The following is a 24,744-nucleotide window of genomic DNA, read 5'->3' as shown; positions in this document are numbered from 1 at the left end:
AGTGAATTCTACCAAACACTCAAGAAGAATTAATACTAATCCTTCTCAAACTCTTTCAAATTAATAGAAGAGGAGGGAACTCTTCCAAACTCATTTTATGAGGCCAACATTACCTTGATACCAAAACCAGACAAGGATGCCACAAGAAAAGAAAATTACACGCCGATATCCCTGATGAACCCAAATGCAAAAATCCTCAACAAAATATTAACAAACCAAATTCAAGAGTATGTTAAAAGGATCATACACCATGATCAAGTGGGGTTTATTCCAGAGATGTAAGGATGGTTCAATATCCACAAATTGGTCAATGTAATAAGCTACATTTACAAAATGAAGGATAAAAGTCGTATGATGATGAATAGATACAGAAAAAGCATTTGAGAAAATACAACATCTATTTAGGATACAAATTTTTGACAAAGAGGGTATAAAGGGAATGTACCTCAACATAATAAAGGCCATATATGACAAGCCCACAGCTAACATCATACTCAATGGTGAAAAGCTGAAAGCTTTTCCTCTAAGATCAGGAACAAGACAAGGATGGCCACTCTTGCCACTTTTTATTCAACATAATATCAGAAGTACTATCCAGAGCAATTAGGTAAGAAAAAGAAATAAAAGGCATCCAAATTGGAAAGGAAGAAGCAAAACTGTAATTATTTTGAGTGACATGATATTATATATTAAAAAACCATAAAGACTCCATCAAAAACCGTTGAAACTAATACAGAAATTCAGTGAAGTTTCAGGATACAAAATGAATACACAAACATCTGTTGCATTTATATATACTAATAATGGACTATCAGAATGCAAAATTAAGAAAATCCCATTTACATTTTTATCAAAAAGGAAAAAACGCTTAGAAGTAAATTTAACCAAGGAAGTGAAAGACCCGTATATTGAGAACTACAAGACCTTAAGGAAAGAAATTGAAGAAGACACAAATAAATGAAAAGATATTCTGTGCTCATGGATTGGAAGAGTTTATGTTGTTAAAATGTCCATACTACCCAAAGCAATCTACAGATTCAAGGGAATCCTTATCAAAATTCTAATGGCATTTTTCACAGAAATAGAACAAACAATCCTAAAATTTGTATGCAAACCAAAAACCCTGATTAGCCAAAGCAATCTTGAGAAAGAGGAACAAAGCCGAAGGCATTAGTCTTCCTGATTTCAAACTATATTACAAAGCTATAGTAATAAAAACTATGTGGTAGTTGCATAAAAACGATACTTGGATCAGTGGAACAGAATAGAGAGCCGAGAAATAATCCTACACATATATGATCAATTGACTTATGACAAAGGAGCCGGTGATATACAATGGGAAAAGGACAATGCCTTCAGTATATGGTGCTAGGAAAATAGAACAGCCACATGCAAAAGAATGAAACTGAACCACTATCTTACATCATATACAAAAATTAACTCAAAATGGATTAAAGCCTTGAACTTAAAACATGAAACCATAAAACTCCTAGAAGAAACATAGGTGGTAAGCTCCTTGACATAGGTGTTGGTGTGATTCTCTGAATCTGACACCAGAAACAAAAGCAACACAAGCAAAAATAGATAAGTGGGACTACATCAAACTAAAAGGCTTCTGCAGAGTAAAAGAAACCATCAACAAAATGAAAAAGGCAGCTACTGAATGGGAGAAAATATTTGCAAATGATATATCTAATGAGGGCCTAATAATATCCAAGATGTATAAAGAACTCAGACAACTCAATACAAAAAAAACAAACAATTTGATTAAAAAATGGACAGAAGATTTGAATAGACATTTTTCCAAAGAAGACATGTGTGTGAAAAGTTGCTCAACATCATTAATCATCAGGGAAATGCAAATCAGAATCACAGCAAGATATCACCTCACATCTCTTAGACTGGGTATCAGCAGCAACACAAGAAATAAATCTTGGCAAGGATGTGGAGAAGGGGGAATCCTTGTGCACAGTTAGTCAGAATGTAAATTGGTGCAGACACTATGGAAAACCGTATGGAGTTTCTTCAAAAAGTTAAAAATAGAACTACCATATGATCCAGCAATTTCACTTCTCGGTATTTATTCAAAGAGAAGAAAAACAGTAATTCAAAAAGATATATGCACCCCATGTTCATTGAAGCATTATTTCTGATAGCCAGGATGTGGAAACAACCTAGGTGTCTGTGTCCATCAGTGGATGAAAGGATAAAGAAATTGTGGTATATACATACAATGGACTATTATTCAGTCATAGAAACATAATATCTTGCCATTTGTAACATCATGGAAGGACCTTGAGGACATTATGCTAAGTGAAATAGACAGAGAAAGCCAAATACTGTATGATTTCTCTTATATGTGGAATCTAAAACAAAAAACAAAACAAAACAACACCCCACCAAATACTAAGTTGGTAGAGAGAACAGGCTGATGGTTGTCAGAGTTAGGGGGTGGGAGGTGGGAGAAAAGGGTGAACTTTTTTTAATTTAAATAAAATAATAATAAAAATTTACTTCTAAATTAGAAAAAAAAATCTTTCTAATTCAAGCCACTGTCGTCTCTCCCTTGAACCATGAATACATCCCTAAATGATCTTTCTACTACTATTGTCATTTGTGATGCATTCACCTCACAGCAATCTGTGATTTTTTTTTTTTTTTTGAGGAAGATTAGCTCTGAGCTAACATCTGCCACCAATCCTCCTCTTTTTGCTGAGGAAGACTGGCCCTGAGCTAACATCCCCGTGCCCATCTTCTTCCACTTTATATGTGGGATGGCTGCCACAGCATGGCTTGCCAAGCGGTGCCATGTCTGCACCTGGGATCTGAACCAGCGAACTCCAGGCCGTTGAAGCGGAACATGCGAACTTAACCGCTGTGCCACCGGGCTGGCCCCAGAAAGATCTTTTAAAAACAGATCAAATCACATCACTTCTCTGCTTAAAATACTCCATTCACATCCCCCTTGCAGTTAGGATAAAATTGATAGTCTTAAAAATAACCCTTATAGAACCTGTTCTATTTCTTCCTTACTGAGCTCATTTTAGATAATTCTCCCCATCTCCCACTCTGATCTAGCCATCCTGGTCTCTTTTCTGATTTTGAAACTTATCTAGCTTCTTCCCACTTGGGGCCCTTCCTGGCATATCCCTTTTACTTGTAACTGTCTCATTGTTGTTAAGATGTCACTTGAAATGCAACCTTCTCAGAGAGTCATTTCCTGACCCCTCAACTCTCTTCTCAGTCTCTCATATCATTTCTACATAGTACTTGTCATCTGATACTATTCCGCTTATTTATTCATTTATTTGGTATCTCTGTGCTGATCCTTGGCCTGGCTCTGAAATCCATTCCTAGACCGGCCCTTCTCTATTCTGCCATTGTGGAGAGAGTCAGGGAATAAGCGTTGCAAGCTTAGTTCCCTAGGCTTCTTGCTGTCTTTGGCCGATTATAGATACTAGCAGGAAACTGAAAGATGTAAATCAGGGGGAATCCAGGGCTTATCTCCTATTTCTGCCTTGGGTGGCTCAAGCTCCTGAACATGGCAGTCTGAACAGAAGAGTCAGGTTATTTTTAACCAAATATATCCATTCTCTGTGTTCTCGTTGCACTAATCTCTAGGTACCACACTATATTTTTAAGTGACTTAGCTCTTTCATTGCCTGACTATAATCAATTGTATTAAATTTCCTCCCTTGGAAAGACCTAGTGTGATTTCTGCTTTCCATCAGGACCCTGACTGGTAGAGTTTGTCTCATCCCACTAGAACGTAAACTTCATGAGAATAGGACCTGTTCTGTCTTCTTTACCTGTTTATTCCCATGCTTATCATGTGTGGTTTAAAAAAGAAAATATTTTTCAGGCTAGCTCCAGAGACTAAGATAGTTGTAGGTGACATAATGAGTTCAATCTATTCAATAGTATACAAAACAAACTTTTATTATGCATATTTTAGAATTATAAATATCTCATATTAGTTAAAATTTTCAAGTAGTTTTTTTCAGTGAGTCTAACTGTCCATTTTCTATATTCCTGTTTCCAAAGTACTTAGAATTAAAGGTGAAAGAAGAGGACAGATTATAAAACTGAGCTAGGTCTACAGACATTATAAGAGTCATTCAATTTAATGAATATTTACTGAATGCCTACTATGTGCTGAGCATTGTGTCAATTGCTACAGACACAGAGATGAAAAAGGAGTTTTCACTTGTATAGGAAAAAATGGAAATAAGACATTATAGTGCATTGTGATAAATACAATTAGAGAAATATATCTAATGTACAGAGAAACAGATAATGAACTCTTTGGGGGCTATAGAAAGGAGGACCACAAAAGCAGCCAAAGGGAGGTGACATCTTCACTATGTTGTGGAAATGAATAGAGGTTTTCCAGATAGATAGGAAGAGTAGGAGAGAATTTCAGGATGAGGGTTGAGCCTATGCACTGACTCAGAACTCTATACCATACAGCATATCCAGCGATAGTTTGTATTGCTGAATGTAAGTACAAAGCAAGGTGGTAGATAAAGCCCAAAGAGGAGATTGCCAACTAGACAAGGGAATGGTATATGCATTTCCAGTTGATGGAATGGCAGCGTGATTTAGACTTCACTCCAACAAAAAGGGAAAAGCAAAGCAGTATACTATTAGGTAATGTCTGAACCCCTTTATGTAAGCTATTGCAAGTAAGGGAATACCCAAAGGAAATTTTACAAATAAAGCTTTATTTTTCCCAAATAACAGGAAGTCCAGCAGAAGTATTTTCTGGCATACGTTTGGCTGCTCAATGATGCCATTGGGGATTGAGCCTCTTTCTATCTTTTTTCTTCATCATTCTTAGCCTGTTAGTTTTGAGTCTTATGCTGAATTGTTTCATGATAGCAAGATGGCTGCTCTTATTCTTGCTGTAGATACTAATCCCTCTTTTAAAGAAGGAAGAAGGGCTGACAATGGCAAAGAGTTTTCTCTCTTTGAGACTTTGTATTTTTGTTCAGGAAGAAAAGTCTTTAGCCAACCTCCATTTGCTAGAAATGACTGAAATACACACCTTTGAAACAATCAGTAACTTAGGGGAATGAGATCAACATAAATGGTTTAAACTAAACATGAGTCTTCTCTGGGGCTGGCATGGAAATGAAGAACATCTCCCCATATCCTGAATAAGTCACTGTTCTGTTTAAGGGATAGTTGTTGAAAAGGAACAGGTAGAGTCTGCCAGATATAGACAGCATAAAAAGGATTTTTATGATTTAGTCTCAATTTTGTTCTCTCATCTCATGTATCACTAATCCTGTATCCCTCCCTCATCCATCCCACTCCCACTTTCAACTTCCACTTACACACACATGTGTATACACACAGACTGAATAGACTGGCTATATTCAACTATTGTGGTTCCAAGAATCCGTCGTGCCTGTAATCCCTAAGAATTTTGATATGCTGTATTCCCTACCTAGAATGTCTTTTTTTCTCATTCATTGTTTGGCTATATCTGCTCAACTTTCAGTTTTAAGCTCAGGTTTCAACCCCAACCAGCCTTTATTAGGTGCCTTCTTTCTTTCATAGCAATCTCCACGTTTAAAATATGGTACCACAATTCATTTTTCCTGTTTGTCTCCCCCTATATGTCCATCAGCTCTTTGAGGGGAGAATCTCATGTCTTCTTTCAATATTGCATTCTCTGTATCCCTTTTGCATAGTACCTAAGATATATCAAAGATTGCAATAATCATGGTTGGCAAGCTATTTTGTTGGACTTGCAGAGTATTTAAAGAAAAAAATCCTTTTAGAACATAAATGGCTTTAATTATGCAGATACTCAACTATTCACAATCAAATTTTTGACCTTTATGGTATAGAAGACATTTGAGATTGTAACTCCTATATAAACACTCAATGAATGTATATTGAATACATATATTAATGAATAAATGTTTGCAAGTGTGGAAGTTTCTGTCTTGGATGACTAAACAGATGGTGGTCCTATGCATTAAGATAGGAAATATAGGAGGAGGAACAGGTCTCAATAAAAAGATGAGTTCAGTTTGGGACACTTTGAATTTGTGATCTTTCTGTGGGACATTCAAGTGGTTAAAGAAAGAGACAAGGCTAGAGATAGAGATTTGTAAGAAGGAGGTTGAAGCCATGTGTAGCAGATGCAGCAGGTGCTCTGCCAATATTCCCTCCAAACTCCACTAGGTGGGCCAGCCACCTCTGGGGGTAATGAGGAGTGATTGCTAATTGATATGGGTTTTTTTGGGGGGTGATGAAAGAATTCTGAAATTAGATAGTGGTGATGTTGTGTAACTTTGTGAATATACTAAAACCCAGTAAACTGTACACTTTAAAAAGGTAAAAAAAAAAAAAAAGTTTGCAAGTGAATGCGTGAATAAATGGGTATCTAGAAGGATGGCTTGGTATGTGTGTGTTGGAGGGGGACTGGTAGATTGCCAAGGTGGACGTGGGTGCACATATTGTAGACGATAAGGTGAAAGTGATAGGAAGCAGCCAGGCCGTGAGTCACCCTTACTTTCTCTTCCAAAGATCTCATACTTTATCCAGAAAGTAATATGTAACCTCTATAGAGCTTTCCACATGATATTTAATAGTAGCTATTATTTCTAAGATATGTACAGACTGGGTACTTGCTTTATTGCTAGACTCACCTGACCCAGACTTCCAGCTAACTACTAAGTTGTTTATTCTCAAACATCTTCATATATTGGAATCATCTAGAAATTTCAGTATAAAAATTCACTTTCTTGAGCTTCACCTTTTGGACACATGAGGTGTGGTCAGTATGTCTGAATACGTGAGAAGATCCAACCCCCTGGGATTACAATGTCTGTGGTCCCAGACACACTTTGAAAAACACTGCTATACAAGAAGAAACAGACTTATAACATGGAGTATAATATTTTAGCACAAGAAGTTCCCAGTTGTTTTGGATCACAGTGCCTTTAGTATCTCAGTCATTTTTTTCATGGCTCCCCAGGCCCAAAGAAATACCTAACACTTCCGTTTATTAAGTAGTTTTGTCTTACAAATTTATGTTCTAACAACTTAGTGCTGTTGTGTACTGCATAACATCTCAAACCTTGGAATCAAATTGGATATCACCAGTCTCATTTCCTGTCCCACAGTGAAATGGCATGGTACTTTCTTTTTATCACAGCACCTGCTGAAAATCCAGCATCAGAAAGATATAATGTCATTGAAAGAAATATAGTGATCTAATGTTGAAACTGTGAACTATCTCAAGCTAGTAGTTTGCACAGTGTATGATAGATGTCTCTGTTTCCTTCAAAAACTTGAAGTACACTGCAGCCACCTGTTTGTTCACTGCAGCAAGCTGATGTGCTCCACATAGTTTGGGAACTGCAATTTTGGCAGTAAGGAAAGGCAGAAAAAAATCTAAAATAAAAATGGGTGCTGGCCCCTTTTATTTTGTATTTTAGCGAGAGTGTTCCATGAACCAGCTACTTCTCCATCCATTGTTTGAATCCAGACAAACGATATGGTATTTGTACCTACACTTCAGAATATCAGCAAATCTCTCTAGGCTCTACATCTAAACTAGCATGACTTATCCCAGCGTTTCCTTTCACTCTTGTACTCACCAGATGCCTCCGGTGTACTTACGTAGCAGACACTGGGCTAGATTTCGGATGTAGGAGATAAGAGGATTAGTGAAACATAATACTTTCCTCTAGGAGTTTATAGTCTTCAGCTTGTATCCCAGTGATTCATTAAATGTTTCTGCTAGTCTTCCCGGCCCTTTAGCACACCTCAGTATACCTGTCTTCTGTCTGTGGGGTTGTCTTTTAGATTCCCCTTAGCTTCCATCTTTCTACTCCAAAACCATCTTTTAACCATTCACTAGTTCATACTCTTGGAACTCACTAAGTCTGACATACTGGGAACCAATTTGACCATGAGATAATTTGGAATTCTTTTAAAAATCTAAAATAATGTGATTGTATCACTCTAAGTTCAACTTCTCAGATCCAATTAATATTAATAACTTTACGATAGAAGTTCACTCACTCATTTCTGCTTACACAGATATCATCATATAGAACTCTTCTCTGATTTGTGATTCAGAGAAGCAGAGAGCGATACACTCTGTTTGTATTTCTCTAGTTTTGTGCATTACGGTTGCCATTTGACCTAGTAGTTCATGGAGAGATGGTGCAGGACTAGTGCAAAGATGGTAGATACAGGACCCTGTCTTCCCTAACAGTCATGGTCAGTTATGTTGTAACAACTAGCAGAGCTGCAGTGAAAAATCTGAAATATTCATTGTATGTCATAGAATGCTTGGCTTATTTTTCTTTTAAAGTTAAGAGAATCCATATCCCAATTCTGAATTACGAAGACATTCTTTATTGTCATACACCACTGAATAATATTTTACATAACTATTTATATTTTATCACATTATCTATTCTTACAGTCTTACTGAATTTTATAGCTAGGATAAAAACCTGAGAGGTGATCTGATAATTTCCATGTCACTCTCTACTCCCTAACCCCTAGTTTGAACTTCAGAAAGCTGATATTAAGAATTGCCTAACATTTACTAAAGCACTATTTCTTAAGTTTTAGTTAGGTTTTTTTTGCTGGAAAGGTATTCTCACTAATAGGGGAGACATTAATTGCAAAATTATTTTAATCAGAATAATGTACTTTGCATAATATACGTATTAGAGGAATTGCCTTATAGCGCAGTCATTATGTTAAATCAGAATGATTTAAAAGGTAAACACACCTAACTTTAAAGTTAGACACTATTTATTGAAAAAGGCACAGTGACATAAAAACATGATGAAGTATTTGAGGTATATTTCTTTTGGCAGATTTACTTTAATAAAAATCAGATTGATTCATGAAATGTTACAGCTAGAATGTACCTAGAGATAATCTAATCCAATGTATTTCAAATTTTCCTCAGTGGGCTATAATGCTGATAGACTAAATATGAAAAAATTCAGTTTATTTTATATTATAGGCTTAATATGGTAGTTGCAACTTAATATGCCAAATTTACATTACTGACATATGCAATAATTTATTATCAATTGTCAGCATCTCCCTGTAGGATTTAATATATAAATATTAAATTTGGGTGGTCATTGTTCAATCAAAGTTGTCCTTCCAATCTGTGAAACATTGAGCAGTTCACAAACAATGAAGTAATTGCATTGTGTATTATTCTTTGCACTTTAAATATTACCCACAAAGTGCTTTGTAGGTACTTTTGCGTATTTTTACTTCTTTGGGGAGAGAATATCTGACATTGGTAACTGAGACAAAAGTAGATCAAATGAGATTTTGTACAGGAAAGTGCTTTGTAAACTAGAATGCCCTATTCAAATAATAATTCTTAATATTCTTTTAAAAAATTATTCCAAGATTTAAAAAAAACAACTTGATTGCCTGGGATCATTTATAACATTGTGTATCACGAGGTTCAACTCATCTATGTCTCTGGAATTTTTTCTTACTCTGAGGTGAATTTCACTTTAACTATTTAAACATCCACTTCAATTGATTTATTCCTCTATGACAGCTATTTTTAAACACAAGGTCACAGTGATTTGGGGGCTTTTTTACAATTATTTGGTTACCAAATTAAAATATCAAAGTTTGAGAATAACCTAAGCTTTGAAAAATTAGAGACAAATAGGGTTATCTTCATTACATTATTTAGTTCATAGCTAATATGAGTGCAGGAGTGCAGGGAGGAGGGGTAGAACAGCAATGGGTGCAGTTATAGCTAATATGTCAAGAACGCCATGTTAACCTTGCCTTATTTTGTGATTATGTCTATGGGAGGCATATTTTATGGATGAACCTACATGTGAACTTCAAAACAGCATGCTGTGAAAATTATTCTTAAACTTACCAACCTAACACCATAGCATTAAAACTTTTCAGGCCTTAGTTTTTTCACTAATTTTATTTTACATTTTGAGTTGCAAGGATTATATAATCCGATTCTAATTCCTAATCCCATCAACCACTCTCTTTTCTATGGTTATGACAACAAAAATGGTGCCAAACGTATTATAGCTTTTCAATTAATACTATTGGAAAAGTTTATTATTCTCAAATGATTTTAACTCATCTCATATAAATATTTCTATCACAGGCTAAAGTTTATGTTTTGATTTTTAAATACATTTTATTTTCTCACTTAAGTGTGTGTATGTTGTGATTTTTCTGAATATTCTGCTGCTTCCTCTTTTTACTACTATCCCTCAAAAGCATTATTTACTAATTTATTCCTGTTTTTCCATCAAAGAATATCATTATCCTACTATGTGCCTTTCTCTTGCTTTATAACACAGTTTTGGATCTGTATGGTAGGTACTTCACTTGTAATGTAAAAACACTGTGCTTATCCAGGATTGAACATCTATAAAAAAGCCACACTCAGTCAAGACGTAAAATTTGATCTGGTAATTGTTGAATGTAACATGTAAAAAAACCCAAAAAATGAAGCACAAAGTGGCAAGGATTTATCTCATATTCTCCAGAAAAAATAAACAAATATCAAGATAAAAATAAAATCTTTAGTTGTCATTTTTTTGGCATAATTCTACTGAATTTTAATATCTTGAAATCTTATCAAGTGTAATAGCAAGGATTTTTGAGAAATCTGAAGAGTTAATTTTGGAAGGTAAAAGGGCTTTATGATAATAATTATTGTCCTTTTTTTGCTGAAGGTACACAATTATAACTCTTTTTAATGGCTTTTGCTTTTAACTTAGTTAGCTGTTTAGCTAATTAAGAGCTGTTTGAATAGGAAAGTCCACATTAATGTGCTTGCCTAGTGCTTTTGTGTTTCTTTCTGAACAACCCATTCCTCTGGGATGGTTCCTTTTTCCAGGATATTGCCCCATTTGGAATTGCTCCATTTCTCAACCTATTGTATTGTTTCATAGAAGTATATAAATATATAAAATAAAACCATAAGGATTTATTCTTGGTGACAGAATTTAAGCTGAAGTGAAATGAAGTACTGGAGAGGTGGGGCAGGTAGCAACATCACCTTCGAGGTATGCTTTAAATTATACACAAGAGACCAAGTTTGGGGGCATTAAGAGGGTAGAAGTTGGTTTCAATATTGATTGAGATAGTGAGTGACTTTTAAAATTGCACAAGCCAAGATACTCAGGAACAATATCCAAACTGATCGTAACCAACAGTGTAAAGAAGACAGTAGATCAGGAAACTAAAATATGAAGGTGTGTGAATGCTGAATTGGATTTTCCTTGTATTTTGGCATAGACTTGGTTCTGCTGATATTACCTTTGGAAAGGAATGATATTAATTTTATAAGGACAATGAAATGAGCAATACATATAAAAAGACTATGATGTTCTTTTATTTTTTAAAGAAAAGTTTAGTAGAGTTTAAAACCTTTTTTTAAAAAAAAATACCAGTTTTATTGGGTGTATTTGTCACTTTCAACATAGAATTTTTTTTTTTTTTTTTGAGGACTATTAGCCCTGAGCTAACTACTGCCAATCCTCCTCTTTTTGCTGAGGAAGACTGGCCCTGAGCTTACATCCGTGCCCATCTTCCTCTGCTTTATACGTGGGACGCCTACCACAGCATGGCTTTTTGCCAAGTGGTGCCATGTCCGCACCCGGGATCCGAACCGGCGAACTCTGGGCCGCCGAGAAGCAGAACATGCAAACTTAACCACTGCGCCACCAGGCCGGCCCCCTAAAACCTTTTAAAATATCTAAAAAACTTATCAATATAATTTAGAATGAAAACAACATATTTTGAAAATAAAGTTATTTATCATCCCTGCAGAATAAATTGTATGAACATGTAATTTCTACAATTTCCTAATAAATGGATTAATATCACCACTTTTGCTTCCAGCTTAAAATGACAGGCTGAATATTCAAGAAAGAGAGAGAATAATTAATGGTACAGGTAACGAGAAGGAGAGATGTACTGAATCCAAGACCAGGTGGAGAAATAGCCTTTCTATAAAGAGAGACATTTGCTCCGTTTTTACAGGGAGGAAGGAAGAGAGAACGAATATGAATAGGAAAAGAACTGGAATTCTGGAGTTAGATTAAAAACGTGTTTTGTAGAGCTTAAAGTAATTTTCACTTTTATTTTCTAATTTTTATTTTCAAAATTTTCTACAATAATCACAAATCACTTCTGTAGTTTTAGGAAGAAAACTGTCATATTGTAAAAATTTCTTATTCCAAATCTCATTTTGATAAAAGTAACCTCAGAATTTCTTTTTTTTTCCCCCACGGAAGATTAGGCCTGGGCTAACATCTGTCACCAATCCTCCTCTTTTTGTCAAGGAAAACTGGCCCTGAGTTAACATCTGTGCCCATCATCCTCTATTTTATATGTGGGATGCCTGCCACAGCGTGGTTTCACAAGCAGTGTGCAGGTCCGCACCCGGGATCCAAACTGGCAAACCCCAGGCCGCTGAAGCAGAATGTGCAAACTTAACTGCTGCACCAGTCGGGTGGCCCCATAACCTCAGAATTTCTAATGTGCAATTAATCATTTTTGAAATTATTCATTTAAATTCATTTAAAGAATCATTTGATTTTCAAAGATACTAAACTTGTATTTTTTAGATCATTTTGATGATAGTAATTTTCTGCATGTTTAGTATTTTGGGTTTTTTTTACTTCAGAAATGGTTTGCAGATGCTTTAATTTTTAGGTCGTCCTTCTTGCCTGGATAATTTCTACTTGTACAGTAATAATTTTGAAAAATATACATCTGCCCTAGTGGGGAATTTCTGTATCTGTCAGGAAATGGTCTGGACCTTTAAATCATCCCCCCAAAAAATAACGACAAAAATACTTAGGGGCCGGCCCGCTGGCGCAGCGGTTAAGTTCGTATGTTTTGCTTCTCAGTGGTCCAGGGTTCACCAGTTCGGATCCCAGGTGCGGACATAGCACTGCTTGGCAAAAGCCATGCTGTGGTAGGCATCCCACGTATAAAGTAGAGGCAGATGGGCATGGATGTTAGCTCAGGACCATTCTTCCTCGGCAAAAAGGAGGAGTGGCAGCAGTTTGCTCAGGGCTAATCCTCCTCAAAAAAAGGAAAACAAAACTTAAATACAGATTTGCTCTTGGTATAATGCTGTCGATATTCCTTGCTCCCTTGTTTCTTAAATCCTCATCTCTGACCCAACCACCACCATTTGTCCTTCCATATCTGTATTAGTTCCTCTCTGTATTAGTGACAGCTTTGATGTTATAATGTGTTTTGCAGTAATAACCATAGTTTTAAAAAAGATAATACTTGTTTTCCCAATTATGCAACTGCATATCATATGCTTGATGATTTGATACTTTCAAATTAAAAATGTGTTCAATCATTTATTTTGGAATGTTATATGAGATTGAGTAACCTACTAAAGTGGAAGGTTTTGTTTAGCTGGGCAGGGCAGATGTCTTCAGTGGTGACATAGAAATTACAATGGGTGTACAGATGGTCTTCCTTTATTGTCAATTCAGTATAACTACATACTTTCCTAGTAATACATATTTTTAATGAAACTTCGTTATAAATTTTCTTTGTTTGATTCAAATATTAAAGCAGTTTGTAAAATGAAAACACAGTGCATTTCTTCAAGATACCCATTTCCTGGATATCATTGAGCCTGGATGCTACTGAAAAGACTTCTTATTCCATTGATTTCTGCCCTCTCTGTGTTGTTTTGCACTTTTATATTTTTGGTCTAGAACATGTTAAAGGGTAGCTGTGATCCTGGGTGGAGGTGCTTGCAGATGCCAAATAAATAGTCTTTCCTTTAATAGTGGGGGAGAATTAATGAATTTCACAATTATTGCCATGACTGAGGGAAATAATTGAGTGCCAGATATGTCTTAAGTACTGTGTACTTTGCAAATGATGTGTCATTATGTGGTCACGACAGATGAGGACGCTGAGGCTTATAGAGATTTTTACTTTCTCAAAGCCATAAAGTTGGGAAAGAGAAGGTTTAGGATTTGGAAGATTTCTCTGATTCTGCAGCTTAAACTGTTAACCACAACTCTAAACTACTTCCCTTGGTGTATTAATTGGAGAAAAAATTATTGGGATTGCTAATCTTTGGGTGAGGAGAAGGGTAGAAACTTTAGAGACCATCGTTGGCATAGTATTGTAGCAAAGCACTTATGTATTTATTATTACCAATTGCCTCTCTCCAGGCTAAGTGAATTGGTTTACCATAATCAAAAGAAACAAGCTCAAACACTTGTTGCTTAAACGAGATGCAGTTTTTTACTTTAACACCAAGAGTCTGGTTAAACTAGAGTATTATGTTCATCTGTGATCAAATATGATGACCTTGACAGAATCATTAATTCATTGTTAGTGAGAAAATAGTAATTAAAATGACTTCTGTGGACCAAGCCCTAACCTAAGGCCTTATTTTTTTTTTTGTTTTGCCATCATTAGTTTCTAACTACTATCTCCCTAGTACAAGTCACCATCATATCATCTCCATAAAAGCTAGGATAACTGCAACAGCTAGTTAATTAATCTCCCTGCTTCTGCCTTTGCCCCCTCAAAGTTTATTCTTCACTCAGCAGCCAGTATGATCACTTTAAAACATAAAGTAACATAATGTCATTCCTTTGGCTCACAGTCCTACAGTAACTGCCCAGTTCTCTCAGGGTAAAGGTTAATATCCTTACTATGGCCTACCAATTCGTAAATGATCTGCCCCCAGTCTCTGATTGTTTCCTTAACTTAATTTCATACCCCTGTCTCCTTCATTTGCTGTGTTGTAATCATTTATTTTCCTTATTGTTTCTGGAACACAGCAAATGTATCAAGTGGTGGGAGGTGAGTGCATGTGGATTATAAGCAGTTAAAATAGCCTTGAGAGAGTATCTTACCCAAGAATAATTTTGACCAATAATAGAGATGTGGTATCTTGATTAGGCCATTTTAGATAATAAATCTACATTATTAAAGATACATATTTATCTTTATTGTAAATATATTTTATAAAGATAGCATTTATTCAGTGTTTCTCAAAATATATATATTTAAGTATTTAACAACTTACTGTATACTAGGATACGTTTGACAGGTTGGAAAACATATTCTAGTGGGATGAGAGTTTTTCTAGTGGGATGAGAGACACAATAAGTAGACAAATACACAAGCATCAGATAGTGTAAAGGAAATGACGTGGAAGAAGATAATGGGTTGGAGTAGCTGTTTTAAAGAGAATAGTCAAGGAGGGCCTTATGATAAGGTCGCATGTGAAGAAAATAACAGATATGGACTCCTGGAGGAAGTATTTTCCAAACTGATATACAAGCAAATGTAAAGACCTTGAGCCAAGTGTATGCTTAACATTTTCAAGCCAGAGCAAGGAAGCCAATGTTTCTAAAGAACAGAGATTCAGGAAGAAAGTGGAAATGAGTTCTGAAAATTAGAATGGGCAGATCACATAGGCCGTTATAAGAGTATTGCCTTTACTCTGAGTGAAATGGAGAAATGTTAGAAGATTTGACACTGGGGAATGGCATTATTTGAACTATGTTTTAAAAAGATTGTTGTGGACACTACTTAAGGATAGATTGCAGGGAGTCAAGAACAGAAACAGGAAACCAACACCATAGCAAAAAGAACTATTGGCAGTAATATAGAGGACAAATTATGGTGGCTCAGATGAGGGTGGTGACAGTGTAGAGGTGAGAAATGGGAAGTTCTCGATTTTGAAAGTGTTGCTGACAGGATTTGCTCGATGGGGTGGATATGAAAACTAAGAGAAAAAGATGAGTTGAGAAGAACTCCAAGGTTTTTGGACCTTCAACTAGAAGGATGGAGTTTCCATTTACTGGGATAGGGAAGTACGAAAAGACGGAGAATTGCTCTTTTGGTAAACTTGTAAGGCTGCTCAGGCTATAGAGTAGTCTAAGTAAAACTTGGAGTCAATAAGAAGTCCCAGAGGATAATCTATTTCTTGGTTATATGGGTGTCTAATTCATGATAATTCACTGAGCTGTGCATTTTATTTTGTACACTTTTCTGGATGTGTTTTCTATTTAAAATGAAACCACTTTTAAAAAAGAAAGAATGAGAGAAAAAAGGATAATGGCTCCAGAGGAGAGTAGATTCTAATGCCTAGAGCCATGCCACCCTTTAGTTCAGGTCTTTTGTCATCTTTAGCCTAGACCAGAGAGGTTGGCCAGCTTTTTCTGCAGAGTTAGGTAGTAAATATTGTATCATTTGTAGGCCAACGAATCTCCATTGCAACTACTCACCTCTGACATTGTAGTATGAAAACAGCCATGGATAAAATGTAAATGAAAGAGTGTGGCTATGTTCCAACAAAACTTTATTTGTAGACATTAAAATCTGAATTTAACACAGTTTTTACATTTTATAAAATATTCTTTTTGTGATTTTTAAAAAAGTGTTTAAAAGTGTAAAGATCATTTTTATCTCCTGAGCTGTACAAAAGCAGGCAGTGGACCAGATTTGGCCTTCAGGACATAGTTTGCCAATCCTTGGCCTACACTATTTGAATTATTTCTTACTGGCCTCCCTTTCTCTAATTAACCTTCCTTTAAAACTGTCCTCCACACTGTTCCAGAGATATCTTCTTACAACAGAAATGTGATCATGTAATCCCTCTGTGTGACAAGCTCAGGAAGCTCAAGAGGAGCTGTCCAGGCACAGGCTGGGCAAGAGGGTGCAGGTAATGCCCTCCAGGCAGAGGGGGCAGGGAGAGCAGTGCAGATGGAAAAATGCATGGCCTGTGCAGAAACAGTAAGCTGCTAGAGATGCTAATCACTTGTGGCACTGGGTTAGAAATGAGCTGGAAAGGTTGGTGGGGATTTACTGCTAGAAAGCTTTTTATGTCATGTTAAGGAAATTGGACTTTATTTATTTATTTTTGCTGCCGAGTTGCTGTTTAAGGATTTTAAGAAAGAAAATTCATGGCCGGTTTTTTTTTTTTTATTTCAGAAATCATCCATTATGCTTATCAATTAGGGATTAAAAACATGATTGTTTTAGTAATTCACTTTCCGTGGAAAGGGAAGCAAAATCCAAATAGTAATAGGTTAAATAATAAATGGTGGATGGATTTTATTTGAAAAACAATCAGCACCATTTTGTATCCCTAAATATGTATGTGTGTATATATACATGCATATAGAGGTGGATGCGCAAATATATGTCCAAATGAATACACATATAAATATCTGCTGGAGAAGTGCTGTAATGTGGTGTGAATACACACCATTTGAATCCTGGGTTTCAAGCTGGAAAGTCCACTTTTTGCTTCACATTTACCACTTCCTTAGAATGGGAAATTTAGTCAATTATTTAACCTTGGCTTTTACAACTAGTAATAAGATAATTAAACTTGGTGACAGCTAACCACAATTCCTACTAGTGTCTGCATGTTATTGACTTACAGTAGATTCATCTGTTTATGACTTTTATTAAACATTTATACAAGTCGTATTTTCATAGTTTGTTTTCTGAGTAGAAAGGTACTTTTTTGTCACTATGGGACATTTTTGACCTATTGGATATTTCAAGTAGAAGTGGAGCCTAATCTTTATGTTATATGCTTCTAATCTTCTTTTTTAATCCTTTGTTCAATTTTAGCCTTGGATCAACTGTGCAGTTTTCTTGTGATGAAGATTATGTCCTACAGGGCGCTAAGAGCATCACCTGTCAACGGATAGCTGAAGTCTTTGCCGCTTGGAGTGATCACAGGCCTGTCTGTAAAGGTAAAAAGAAGTCTTTAAAATAAAAATACTCTCTTAATCACATTTTAATAGTTTGAAGTTTGTTCCTTTGAGTATAAATTTCAATTAAATCTTTGAACAGAAATTCAGTCTTTAAGGAAATATTTACCTCATATATTTAACAACATTTATTGAAAATCTGTAATATGTGAACCACTATGTTAGTTTCCCAAGAATTTCCTGATCTAATTAGTTTGGAGCATAAAAACATGTAAGATAAGGCAATGGAAACTTCACTGGCTATTTTTCTTTTATCACAAATTACCCTTTATAGGCATTGGTATGGATGATATGGATATTTTTTTAACCATAATTCTACCTCCACTTGTATGATTTGCCATTTTAATTGCTTATGTGTCCAACAGTAGTGATATTGGTGGCAGTGGAGGTAGAGCACAGGGTCTATAGTTAGTTAATTTAAACGAAGACAAATCAGTGAGTGCTCTCGCTTTTACCAGTAATTGCAGGTAAGATTTACTCCCACCACCTTTCTACAAATTATTTATTTCCATATAAATTAAATGAGGCCTCTTTTTTTCTAAACTTTATTAAGCTGTGTTTGAAAATGAATACGTCATCCTGGCCTGCTAGCACTCTTGATTGCTTGTTTGTTGTTGTTTTTAATCATGGCATCTTTGCATATTTCAGTGTCTTGTTACTCAAAATTCTGTTAGTTCTTCTTCTCCCTCAGGGAACATTTTCACTGAGTCACCATACCCTGTAGATTCCTCTCAGATAGAATGAGGTTGATATCAGGGGGATAGAGAAGGGAGAAACTTGAGAGTTACTGTAAAGGGAAAAAGACAAAGAATTTTACAACTGGCTAGATATGCAAAGAGAAAATTACAGGAAAGAGTCAAAAGTGATATTTGAGACTATGAGACTAGAAAAATTTTATGCTATTAATGAACATAAAGAAACTGAAAGATGGAACTAAATGGAAGATTATCCACAGTAACTATGATGTTGTCATCAGCAGCAAGTTTTTTTTAAGCACTTAGTATGTGCCAGGCACTGTGTTAACCACTGCATATACTCTGTCATTTAATCTTCAAAACAAGCCAATGGAGGCATTGTTATCTCCATTTCAGAAAAGAGGAATATAAGGCCTAGAGATCCAATCACTTTCCCAGCTTAAATGCCTGGAAAATACTAACATTCTTAAGAAAGACTGTTCACGGGCTGGCCCAGTGGCATGGTGGTTAAGTTTGCGGCCTCTGCTTTGGCAGCCTGGGGTTCATGGGTTCAGATCCCGGATGCAGAGCTAGCACCACTTGTCAAGCCATGCTGTGGTGGCATCCTACATAAAATAGAGGAAGATTGGCACCGATGTTAGCTCAGTGACAATCTTCCTCAAGCGAAAAAAGAAAGATTGGCAATAAATGATAGCTCAGGGCCAATCTTCCTCACAAAAAAAAGAAAGAAAAACAAAGGAAAGAAAAAAGAAAGACTATTCATAGAATGGAGAGAGAAGCCAGATTTCAGAGCATTAAAGAGAATGATAAAATGGAAATGATAAATGATAAAATGGAAACAAAAGGTAAATTCCACTCACTTGGTATTGGCAACCCAAAGTAAGAAGAAACAACCTAGCTTCATCTCAAGTTCCTTGTAAAACTTTCCTGTCACAGGTAGATGTTTATTCATTATCTTTCTCATTTTCAAAGGCTTACAAATGACATATAGTGCAATAACATAGAACATAGTGAAATGGGGATAATGAGAAAATAAAGTAAAATAGTTATATCATCCTAAACAAAAGCTTACATATGAGTTGGTAAACAACCAGAGGGGAAGAGAGGTGGGGGAGTGGGGAAGGGTAAAAGGGCACATGTAAATGCTGATGGATGGTGACTAGAATTTTGGTGATGAACATGATGTAGTCTATACAGAAGTTGAAATGTAATGATGTACATCTGAAATTTATATAGTTATAAACCAATGTTACCTCAATAAAAATAATAATAATAACTGAAGCAATAACACAGAAGGAAAAAAATGGTTTACACACTAGACTTAAATATAACAGCTGCCAAACAAATAGGGAAACCTGACAAGTTTCCATGGAAACCATTCTCTATGAAATACACATACAACTGGATGCCACAAAAGCAAACTTTTTCCTGGCTTTGAGGTCTGAAACATCTTGCATTGTTCTTTATAAGATGTACACTGAGTAATAAGTATTATTGGAGTTCCTTTCATTGATATCCTGGCAATGACTAGAACAGGAAAAGATATAAGGTCGATTTCTTATGGTGTCCTCCACTCAAGACAAATTATAGTTATAAGGGACAATATAGTGAAAATTATGGTTCAAATTGGTGTATTCAAATATCCTGCTTCAGTTCTACATAAATTAGATGTGTGCATTTTTTGATGGCAAGAAAGAATGGGAAAATAGAGGATAGATTCAAGAAAAGGAGATTAATGTTAATGCATGAACAAAATCTCAGGCAAGAAGAGAAGTTATAGTCAGATCACGGAAGTTAAGGTCTACATAAAATAAGATTGAGACTGTAAACCATCTTTTTTCCTTTAAGACTCATTTCAATAAAAAGAATGAACCATATTTATTATGATTGTAAATTGTTCAAAGGCAGAAATAATGTTACATTATTTTGTTATTTTTCATAAACCCTATAACGCAAAGAACTCTGTACTGACTTAAATCTCAAGAAATATTTGCTGAGTATTAATGTATGATTACTTTTCTTCTATCCCAAGATAGGTGATGATTGATATATATTCTATTCATTCAACAGACATTGCTGTAAGGTATAAAATTTGCGTGTTCAGCCTTCATATATTGATATTATTTTATCTAAATTTTATGCTTTTTATGCAGATATTAATCATTTATACACAGTTTTATTTGCTCATTGCCTGCAAGGCATATGTGTGCATGGTTTATAAAATACACTTTGCTATTAGAAATTACTGGCTGTGGTGCTGGAAACAGTAATGGAAGGAACATACTGAAATAGTAATTGAAGTTTTAAAATGACTATCTACTATGAGTCTGAACAAAAAATAGTTTCATGTCTCATGGGTGCTTGGATGGAATAAATATGCTTTTTTCTAGACGGCAGCATAAATAGCAGTATCAGTGCACTGCACCTTTGAGAGGTTATTAATATAGCTGCTGTCTATGTATTGCATGGTTGAGCAATCAAGAAATGGTGATTTTAAAGGGACTGAAACTTCACACAAACAACAAATTATGAATTAAAAGAAAAAGAGCAATTCAGAAATTAATATTAATGGATTTTACACAAACCCAGACAATAATTGTTATTCCCTAAATGGGATATGTATACGAGACATTTGCCAGTTTACACTTATGGAAACAATTATTCCTTTGTTGGAAATGCAATAGATATCCAAAAGCTGGAGCTTATGCAAATAAGCAGACTTATGCATCTGAATGGTATATAGAATGTTTATTTTAGACATTTATGATATTCAAAGAAACAGCATTTATTTGAGAGTTGATAATTTGTTAGCTAGGAAACTTATTTAAGACAGTTAATATTGATCAATTGGACAAAAAATTTTGACTAATATTCAATCTCCATATTTGGACGGCCCCAAATAACCAAGGCTTTTGTGTGTTAAGCCACAAGGGCATGAACCACTAGTGGGAGTAATGGAAGGGGTGATTAAGAGAAGGTTAGAAAAGAAGACAAAAGAAATACAAAAATACTGGAAACTGTGGTAAAAATCAGAGAGTCACCTTTTAATTTCTTTATTCAATCAATCATCCAATTATTTTCTTATTCACTTATTAATATACTGATTGATTTATTTTGAATTCTGTAAACATTAATGAACATTAGTAGGTACACCAGATTAAATACTATGGGGGATGCACAGTATGTAATGGTTTTTATTATTTTTTATTGATTTCAAGGCATAAATACAGAACTCTGTAATATATAGTAGACTGTTTTGTTTGTGAGAGAGGTACAATCCTCTGCAAAATTCACTTGTGGAAGATTATTTCCCTGTTTGGAGACAGTCAGGCATTGAGATGGAGGAAGTGACATATGGGCAGAACTTGGAAATTATTTTGGATTTCAACAGAGGGAGTTGGAAGACATTTCAAATATAGACAATATCCATGAGTAAAATCACAAAGTAAACTGGCAGATCTGGGGAATAAAGTGGAGGAGGATGGGCATTCCAGTTTGGTTGGGTATATGAAAGATTATAAAATGAGATAAGATTGGGAAGATTGTATTATGTAACTCCTCTGAAGTGTTTCTGGAAGCAGCCCTAAACCTCAATTCCATTATCACCATTATGTAGTTCCAGTACTGCAACTATCCCATAGCTTTTTATTTGGACTACAATTTATCATACATATTGCTGATAGACTAATCCCATCAAGATCTCAATTTTATTGTGTCTCAGGAATGTTCAAGTCCCTGTGTTGTTTCTCAATTTCATACTGTGATCGAATAAAATTAAATAATTAAGAATATGAACTCAGGTATCAGACTATTTCAGTTCAAATCCGTGATCTTCTACTTCAGTAATATACCCTCTTTATAATTGTCAGATTTCTTTTCTGTAAAAGAAGTATTACAATATATCAGTATCTACTTCATAAGGAGTTAAGAATTTGCATGAGAATGGAATGTGGTAATCCATATAAAAGCACTTAGTATATGGGCTGAAACACAAACACTTAGGGATAAAGGTCCTAGTGATTGTGATGGTGCTGCTGCTGATAATGATTGTTAACTCATCTGATTTCCAAAATCATTCATGATTTGTGTTTATCCACTTGTTTCTTTAACACTTACCAAAAGTTTATCCCAGGCATCTCAATATCACCCCCCTAATTTTCATATACGTCTGACCTGTCCTGAATGAAAGCACACCTGTTAACCATATTCTGCACACCTTTCAAAGTTTTACCAGCTTTCACCTCCTCCAAAAATTCCTTCCTACTTTAACTATTCTTTATCTCCCCCTTTTTAAACGTTATGTCACATTTACTGTCTTCACCACAAAATTTAACATTTAGTTCTACTCTTTTTGGCAGTTGTTCCTCATCATTTCATGGGCAGTAGACTTGCTTCTTCAACCAAAACCACCTCAGAAAGAACAAAATAATCAACTCTTCTAAAGTACTTGAATTTTGAATGGTTTTGTTTTGACCGTTACCAAGAAGAAGACAGTTACCAATGTGATCTATCCATCTATTGCTTTTGATTAAATGGAAGGATCATAATGAAGCTCAATTCCTTTAATCATATACAAAGTAAAAAAAGGACCTACAGTTTATGTAGTAGATAACTGCTGCCAGACCTAAGAGCTGTGACCCTCACTAACCAGTAGTTAGTAAGAGCTTCTGGGGTCTTATAGTTTTCGATATTCCTTCACATATGCTTTAAGTTCCTACTCATATTTTATTCGTCTTCACAATGTTTTGCCCAGTGACCATTATGGCCATATTTTTGTGTACTTAAGAGTTGCTAAATAAACATTTTGAATAAATATTGTGGAGAGACTTAATTAATTATAACAAACAGTTTAAGAAGATAGTAATTTGTTGATTGTAACCAGAGAAAGTTGCTCTGGTAGAAGGCTTCCTGTTATGCAGAAACAATTAGAAAATTTTGTCCAAGAGCGAACCGGAACCTGCTGAAATTTATCAACCACAAACACTTATAGCAGGTGTTTTTCTGTAGTTATTCTTGATGCCTTCTTAGTTTCATGGACTAATGTTACAGATGAGATGATGCATAATAGCAATGATATTGGCAATTAATAGAGTGACGTATGGTGAAGAAGATAGACAGATGGTCTAGATATGGATATTTATCATACATTCATGTTTCTTGAAGGTAATATTTTTCTAAAAACAATAGTTATAAATTTATTATATAATTTCATAAGCAAATAAATTTTACTGAGCTCTAACAGTGAACATATTTCAATGATAAAATAGCATTTACATGTTATTTGATGGAGATTAATAATGATGCATTTGTCTATATCATTTAAGATTCAAAATTACCTGAACAATTAGAAATTTTGCTTTTCAATGGTACTCTTCCAGCAGTTGTTCAGCAATGCATTCCAAACATCTTGCCTACCTCACAAATTATTAGAAAAATATGCAAATACTTAGCAAGTAAATGACTCCATTTTGGTTTGGTTTATAGGAGGGAAGGTCTCCACATGAAATCTTTCTGTTTACAACTCACCCATCTCCTGGCAGTATGACCTTGCTCATGTTCCTTAACTTTTCCTGGGCTTCAGTTTGCTTTCTTGTAAATTGATGAGGGTATATGTACAAGGTGATTACTATAGACTTCTTCAAGTTGTAATTCTAAATATTCTTAAGTACAAATACTGTTTTTATGGACTTTAGAACATGTTAAGGTTATTTTTCATCCAATGTTGTCATAGTCTGCTTCGGCAGTTATAACAAAAATACCATAAACTGAGTGGCTTATAAACAATAAACGTTTATTTATCACAATTCTGGAGGCTGGGGATGTTCCATATCATGTCTGATCAGGACCAGCTTGCTTATTGCAACCTTCCAACTGTGACCTCACATGGCAGAAGGAGTGAGGGATCTCTCTTGAGTCACTTTTATAAGGGCACTAATCCATTCATGAAGACTGAACCTTATCACCTAATCACCTTCTAAAGGCCCTATCTCCTAATACCATCACATTGGGTGTTAGAATTCAACAAACAAACTTGGGGGTGGGGAGGACACAATATTCAATCCATAGCAATGTTCTTCTTTACCTTTGCAGGCCTAGTGTTTATCTCACTTTCTGGCACACAGCAGGCAACAATAATAATAATAATAAATCTGATAAACTATTGCTAACAGAATATTATAGTTCTCTATTTCACTGTGTTTTAGGTAGCACTTTAAAAATAGACAAATATTCCTTTTATTAGGTGCCAAAATTGTAGTTAT

General features: G+C 35.2%; 1 protein-coding gene across 5 annotated transcripts in view; it reads left to right on the top strand.

The window, feature by feature from the left end:
• Nucleotides 1–24,744, top strand: part of CSMD3 (CUB and Sushi multiple domains 3) — a 1,176,027-nt gene that overhangs the window by 522,299 nt on the left and 628,984 nt on the right. For all 5 annotated transcript variants that reach the window (XM_044781000.2, XM_014843283.3, XM_070481504.1 and 2 more), the window contains one exon: nt 17,647–17,771. In XM_044781000.2, the coding sequence (XP_044636935.2) occupies nt 17,647–17,771 (125 nt within the window). The remainder of the gene's footprint in view (nt 1–17,646; nt 17,772–24,744) is intronic.

The sequence above is a fragment of the Equus asinus genome, chromosome 12 (assembly GCF_041296235.1).
Source record: "Equus asinus isolate D_3611 breed Donkey chromosome 12, EquAss-T2T_v2, whole genome shotgun sequence".
Classification (NCBI taxonomy): Eukaryota; Metazoa; Chordata; class Mammalia; order Perissodactyla; family Equidae; genus Equus; species Equus asinus.
This window is presented reverse-complemented; position numbering and strand designations above follow the sequence as displayed.